At 41.3% G+C, this 7,592-nt stretch overlaps 1 protein-coding gene across 1 annotated transcript in view; it reads right to left on the reverse strand.

Annotated features, from left to right (window-relative positions):
- Positions 1-7,106, reverse strand: part of ABCC2 (ATP binding cassette subfamily C member 2) — a 102,300-nt gene extending 95,194 nt beyond the window's left edge. Inside the window, exons 1-3 of the mRNA XM_026493858.4 lie at positions 6,586-7,106; positions 2,378-2,789; positions 610-783 (exon numbers count right to left, since the gene is read on the reverse strand). Of these exons, the coding sequence (XP_026349643.2) occupies positions 610-783; positions 2,378-2,410 (207 nt within the window). The 5' untranslated portion in view covers positions 2,411-2,789; positions 6,586-7,106. The remainder of the gene's footprint in view (positions 1-609; positions 784-2,377; positions 2,790-6,585) is intronic.
- Between the last annotated feature and the right edge of the window lie 486 nt (positions 7,107-7,592).

Genomic DNA, 7,592 nt, shown 5'->3' on the forward strand with positions numbered 1-7,592 from the left:
CTGTGTTCCCTCTCTCGCTGGCTGTCTCTCTGTCACATAAATAAATAAAATCTTTAAAAAAAAAAAAAAAAAGAAGTTGTGGTCCATATATACGATGGAATATTACTCAGCTATCAGAAAGAACGAGTTCTCAACATTTGCTACAACATGGACAGCACTGGAGGAGATAATGCTAAGTGAAATAAGTCAAGCAGAGAAAGACAACTATCATATGATTTCTCTCATCTATGGAACATAAGAACTAGGATGATCAGTAGGGGAAGAAAGGGATAAAGAAAGGGGGGGGTAATCAGAAGGGGGAATGAAGCATGAGAGACTATGGACTATGAGAAACAAACTGAGGACTTCAGAGGGGAGGGGGGTGGGGGAATGGGATAGACCGGTGATGGGTAGTAAGGAGGGCACGTATTGCATGGTGCACTGGGTGTTATACACAACTAATGAATCATCGAGCCTTACATCGGAAACCGGGGATGTACTGTATGGTGACTAACATAATATAATAAAAAATCATTAAAAAAAAAAAAAGATAGGGAAGAAGACACTTTAACCACCAAAAAATGTCTCCATCCTGTACCAAGTAATTAGAAAATAGTGGAGTTCCCGTACCTGCTTAGCGAGGTAGAGTTTGGTTATAGGAGATTTCTCGATTTTGGATCTATACACATGAAGAAGCTGCCAAGGGGCCAGGAGCCAAAGGAAACCCAAGGGAATCCACACCAGAACAGTTTGCTCAAAACAAAGTGGCAGGTCCGCTTCTGGGCTATCCAAGAGTGAAGAATTCTGGGGGACCAAAACAGAAAGATTGTTGAATATATTCATTTTTGGAAGACAGAAAACCAGTGTGAGCACACCCTCCACTTCCACCTGTGTTCTCAAACAATTTTAATTCCATTCTGTATCCATACCCAACCTGACCTTTACCTAGATGCATTTTCCTATTTATCTCCATTGATACAAAGTCAACATTTAATGACAGTGACTTTTCTGGTCAATTCAACCTTTAAAAACCTTTTGTTCACCAGCTATTCTAAGTAAACCTCACCACTGCATTTGCCAAGTTGGGGGAAGAAGAGGAACGGACTGTTCTTCAAATAGTTCCCTGGAATATAAGAAACTTGTTTTATTTTTTGCTTCTAGCAGTAAGTAAACCCCCTGACAGATGTTCAAACATGCAGGCAGCAGGATGCTTTAGTCATACTATGGCATTTAGCCTCTTTTGAGCCAGAGGGCTTACAATGATTTGAACCCGAGGGGACTTTGGGCCTAGGAGCTAGTGGATGGAAGGCTCATCCCTAGCAAGTCTGTACTAGTGTTTACGTTCTGCAATAGATAGAGAAGTGTCTTGTGAAGTGAGGGTGGGGAGCACCCATTCTTACTTTTTGAGTCTTGTGAGGGTAGATATTTCTCTCCTCATAAAAATTTTTTAGTTGTTTTGCATAGTTGTTCACACAGACTCTTTAAAGCAAATATTGCAGTGCCCTGACCAAGATATCTGTCAGATATTCTCAGAGAGAATTCCCAAAAGATGGCCTGGTAAGATCCTGGAGCCTATTAAGCCCCACCTTCCTGGGGTATACATGTCCCAGCCTTGAGGCCCTTGGGGCCCAGGTTCTAAGATGTACTAACCACCTGCTCTGCTATCTCATCCCCACTCTTCTTATCTCTCCAGAAAGTTATCTAACTTTAGAATTCAAAAAAATTACCTAAGACATTTAAACTATTTTAACAACCCCTCCATGTGATTCTGATGCTTTGCTGGGCATTTGCAGACCACACTTTCACAGAATCACTAAATCCTAGGCTCCTTCTCATTTTTGATTCCACTAAGCCATTTGGTACTGTTGATCACCCTGACTTGAATGTCTCTGCTCTAATGGTTCAAAAATTGTCTCGGTGCTCATGATGCCCAAATCTGCATCCCTGGCCTCAACTTCCACTCCATCCCACTAATTGCCAGTTCCTCTAGAAGATATCACTATCATTTTAACACCAGCAGGACTCAACCTTGGGTCTTCTCTTCTTCCTCCCACCCCCCAAACTCCACAACAACAACTTTCCCTCCTAACATTGTTGAAATTGGAAGCCTTTTCCCTGTTTCTCTTTAGAGAAGACAATTTTACAGCTAGCTAGTCTGAGAAAAGAGTCTGAGATACAATAAATACATGTTAGAGAATACATACATTACCTCTTCCACATAGAATATCATCTGGAGATATTATGACTTAACTTTTCTTAAGCACCCCCCAAACCTAAAAAAAAAACCCCAAACCAAAAAACATCTAACTTTTCTGGTTCTTATTGGTAGCCACTGAGGCTCATCTATGAGTTCTGAGTCTGAGAAGAGTCAACTGTGAAAATAAGTATTATTTCTCACCCAAAACGTAGAGTTGCAGAACTTCTCCAGCATGATTCCTGGAGCACTTCTGGAATGAAGACTCTCTGTGACTCTTCGTTTTTTATTTATTCTTTTCCTCAGAGAAGGTGGACTGTGAGCAGTGATGTGTTATCTCCCATTCTGATGTTCTGATGTGCTGATGTTCCTAATAAAGCAGGTCTCCTGACCTTTCATCCTAACAGTTTACTCATTAACCTTGCTCAGATGTTTATTTACATTATCCCAGTGGATAGAGATGTGACTGAGGATTGAGGAGCCCCCAGGGCAGGTAAACTCACCATTCCACAAGGACCAGAAGCCTCTGTAGGTATGGTCATATCTAAAAGGAATCACCGAGCTGGTGGACAACTCAGGAGTGGAGAAGCCTTTCCTTCTCCTGAAGACACATGACCTAAAAAGAGAAGCATCAGTGGAGGGGAAAGTACCCTTAAACATGCAGTTTCACTTCCATTTTAAGGCCTTAGAATTTATAGGAATGTGAAATATCCTACTCCTTTGGGTTTTAAATGAAGACCATTAAGGGGCGCCTGGGTGGTGCAGTCTTGTGAGGTCAGATTAGGCAACTGACTTTTGGTTTTGGCTCAGGTCGTGATCTCAGGGTTGTGGGATTGAGCCTCTCGTGGGGTTCCATGCTCAGCATGGAGTCTGCTTGAAATTCTCTCTCTCCTTCTGCCCTTCCCATTTGTGCACACGCTCTCTCTCTAAAATAAGTAACTCTTAAAAAAAACCCATATAACTTAAAATATACTTAAAAGTAGTATAAATTTTATTTCAAAAAGTCAGATTATAAAATAGCATATCTAGTGTGAACCTACATATATGTATTACATATATATACATATAATTTATGTGACAAAGTGTTAGCCTTATCTGTTAGGATTGTGGGTGGATTTCCTTTTTGCTTGTCTGTATTTTCTGATTTTTCCATAATTATTAGCTATTATGTAATATTTTAAAGCAAGTTTTTGGTATTGTGGGGAAAAATGCATGACATAAATTTTACGATTTCTTTTTTTTTTTTTTAAGATTTTGTTTTTATTTATTTGACACAGAGACAGCCAGCGAGAGAGATAGCCAGTGAGAGAGAGATAAGCAGGGGGAGTGGAAGAGGAAGAAGCAGGCGCCCAGCGGAAGAGCCTGATGTGGGGCTCGATCCCAGAACGCCGGGATCATGCCCTGAGCCGAAGGCAGACGCCCGACAACTGAGCCACTCAGGCGCTCCAAACCATTTCTTTTTTTTTTTTTTTCAAAGATTTTATGTATTTATTTGACATAGAGAGAGACAGCCAGTGAGAGAGGAACACAAGCAGGGGCAGTGGGAGAGGAAGAAGCAGGCTCCCAGCCAAGGAGTCTGATGTGGGGCTTGATCCCAGACCGCCGGGCTCACGCCCTGAGCCAAAGGCAGAGGCTCAACGACTGAGCCACCCAGGCGCCCCATCCCAAACCATTTCTAAATGTATACAGTTCAGTAGTGTTGAGTATATTCACATTGTTATGCAACCAATCTCCAGAACTTTTTCATCTTGCCCAACTGAAATTCTATACTCATTAGACAACAACTCCCCATACTCCCTCCCATAGTAAAGCAAATGCTCTTTTAAAATCAGGTCACCCTAAATTAACAGCAGCCATACATGCTTGCTAACGTATTAAAGTGCAAATGCCATCATTTGGGGGATCACGTGAAACCATTTTGGTCATGAACACAAAAAAACACTTTTTTGTTCTATGGTTATGTACAGACTATAGCTACAGTGAGTAATTAACAAGAGCGTAATGTACACTTTAATGTCTACATACATACATATATATTTCATGTATATTTGAATGCCTGGCCTAAAATTATTTGTACCTTTGGTTACCTTAAACTCACAAATGATAGTAACATTTATCACTAGTACCAGCGGATATGTTATGAATTATTAACATTTGAAAGATGTATAACTTTTATTAGGACATCCATTCAGTTCTCTTCTTATGAGAAGATAACCATAAGATGAACTTCCACACTTTTCTATGTGCCTGTAACAGTGTTAAAATGATTTAGGCCTTAGGGTTTCCAAATATATTTGACTGGATATTTGCTACTGTTTACCACAAACAACATTTTCTAGTTCCTCAATATGCACATTCTACACTATTCTTATGTAATCAGTTGACATCGCCATATTTACCACATAAATGTATAAATGCATAAATAAAACCTGGATAAAAACATGGCGCCAAATACTTCTTACGGATTTGTGATTATCCTCATACGTGTTGCCTGCTTCCACTGTTGGATATCAGAATGATTACATGCTATATGTCCAATATCCCCAGCTGACATCCAACTGATATTGTCTAGAAAGAAAGAAAGAAAGAAAGAAAGAAAGAAAGAAAGAAAGAAAGAAAGAAAGAAAGAAAGAAAGAAAGAAATCCTCATGGTTGAATCCATTCTTTGGGGAGCTACGTTGACCAAAGTGGGGAAATGAGAAATTCTGACGAGAGAAACAAACAGTATCAATCTGGCTTACCTAAAGCGGTGATGCTAATGGTACACAGGAAGATAATAGACAACTAGTTGCACATGCCCCATGGCCAAGCTCCAGGGGCTTTTCAGAAAAGTCATAAATATCTGCAGTTGTTTTCCCTGATGACCCCGCTGGCCTGCTCAACACCAGGCTTCCCAAACCGATGCCCTCCAGCTAATTAGCTTAGCCAAGAATAGACCCTCACTCTTCCCAAACTGTGTGTTTTCCTCCCTTCCTGTATCCTTCTTCTAAGTCCTGGCTTTTGCCTTTGTTTGTTGACAATAGTGTAACGACAGTCTCCCTCAAGCATGAAAAAACCAGCACACAACATCTAACTAAATGTCCGAGTTATTTCCTGACAACCAGGTCAGTCCTCTATCTTTCTAGCAGGTGGAGAATCTATTGACTGCGCTTGTCTAGCAAGTAGCTGGGAAAGCCAGCTGGCTATGCTTGGAAATGTTCGTTGAGACTGAGGAGAGGACCTAATGAGGGGTATGCTGTGAGTAAAATTATTTTCTGTAGATAAAATGTAATCCCCCGTGATGTCTATTGAAAATAAGAGGAACAAAATGACTGATAGAAATTATAATCATGTTTTAAAACAAGCAGAATTTGTATTCGTTTGTGCTTAAAACATTTTGAGTAGCCAAAAAAAAGATGGAAGAGGATCTAAATAGTCATCAAAACAAATACTGAGATTATAGAATATATACTGACGTGGATGGAATACACATATGATGTATTATTAAATGAAAAAAGAAGTGGGTGGGTCTGGCACATAACAAGCTTGGCAGTTACCATTCCATCCTAACAAGTAAAATGCTGAACAAACTGAGAAATCAACAACTCTTCTTAGATCAGTAAGAGAAGTGAGGTCACACAGCAAAATGCTGCCCCCCAAAATTGAAAAGACAGACAAGCAAATGCAGAGAATCACAAAACCCCATGAACTAAAACCTCGACAGGATCCAGCGCCAGGGTAAGGATCCCTGAACTATAACTGACCAACTGATAGAGTCTCAGGGTCTGAAAGCCACACAGTCATTGAGAGTTTTGTTTTTTTGTTGTTGTTGTTGCTTTTTAAGATTTTATTTATTTGTTTGACAGAGATAGAGACAGCCAGTGAGATAGGGAACACAAGCAGGGGGAGTGGGAGAGGAAGAAGCAGGCTCCCAGCGGAGGAGCCCAATGCGGGGCTCACGCCCTGAGCCGAAGGCAGATGCTTAATGACTGAGGCACCCAGGCGCCCCTGTTTTTTTTTTTTTTTTAACTACATGAACTATTTATTAAGGGCTTTGCCTACAAAAGCACAACACAAATAGGCAAGGTCCTCCTGAAATATAATTAGTATACACATCATCCAGTTGATAATTTCTAGTAGAAAATGCAGGAGTATGACCTATGACTGGCTTCCCACATGCAAACTCAGGGAAGTGCATGGGGGAAGACTCTGCTCCCAGTTGATAATTTCTAGTAGAAAATGCAGGAGTATGACCTATGACTGGCTTCCCACATGCAAACTCAGGGAAGTGCATGGGGGAAGACTCTGCTCCAGGAGGCACACCACGCAACTGTTCTGCCATTGTCTCTGCCAAGTCTGTTGGGCAAGTTCGAAAGTACAAGCAGGACTTACTCTATAAACAACCACCCCAAGGCAGGGAGTACCCAACTGACCTCTTCAAATCTTTGTGCCTTTTCCACAGCCATGAGAAATTCTTCTCATAAATCTTCAAAGGTTTCATATGGAGGTAAGTCAAAGCCGTTAAAGCATGTGTGAACTCTGGGCAGTTCAGAACTCCACTATTGCTCTATTGTGAACAGCTGAGAACCACTGGGAGAAAAGGGTGAGACAAGTTCATAGACAGGTACTTGGGATGTCCCTGGGACAAACTGTAGTAACCGGAGACACTTCTTGGCAAGCATCAGCAGCACACCCTTCCAGAACCACGGAATGACAGGAGGGTTTGGGCAGTAGCCTTTCCTGTAAATAGAATGTTGTCTCCGATCATTCATGTCCACACTGCCAAGGTTGCACATCAGCAACTCCAGCTCGTTTTCATAAAATATTTTAATCAAATTGATAGAAAGCAGTTCTGTGAATCGTTCCAAGTGGGTGTTCATTTGCTGCTGGACCCTGTTCACGAATTTGCTCTGGATGACTCAGTCTCTGCCTAAAGTCCAACTGAAGTCTCAGTCAAGTCTGAAAGATAAAAAAAATCCAGGGAGACTCAGTTATGGGGGAGCTCTACCCTACACTTTTGTGAGCTTTACCTTCAGGAGTTTAGGAGGTTCTCACAATGAATATTGGAGAAAAATCTCCTGCTTCTGACAGGGGGAGAACAAAAGCCATTTGAAATATACCAGAGCATTCTGTTCTTAACAAGGTCTGCTCTCAGAAGAAGCTCTTTAACCAGAACTTAACCCGTTGGGGTTTCATCAGAGCCTAACCAACCTGGGGGAAGAGAAATACCCAAATCCAGCCTATTCTAGCCTTCTTGTTCCATCTAAGGGAGGGAGCTGGGAAGCACTTGTGAAGTTCACAGTCCAGAGACATAGGCTCACTGAAAGGCTGAGGTCTAATCATAGGACCATGGAACACTTTCTCTCCTCCAACACCTTACCACCACATCACTAAAGGCCTATTTTCAGCGGTTCCTTTTACCTAGTATATCAAGTCCATC

The sequence above is a fragment of the Ursus arctos genome, unplaced genomic scaffold (assembly GCF_023065955.2).
Source record: "Ursus arctos isolate Adak ecotype North America unplaced genomic scaffold, UrsArc2.0 scaffold_7, whole genome shotgun sequence".
NCBI classification, from domain to species: domain Eukaryota; kingdom Metazoa; phylum Chordata; class Mammalia; order Carnivora; family Ursidae; genus Ursus; species Ursus arctos.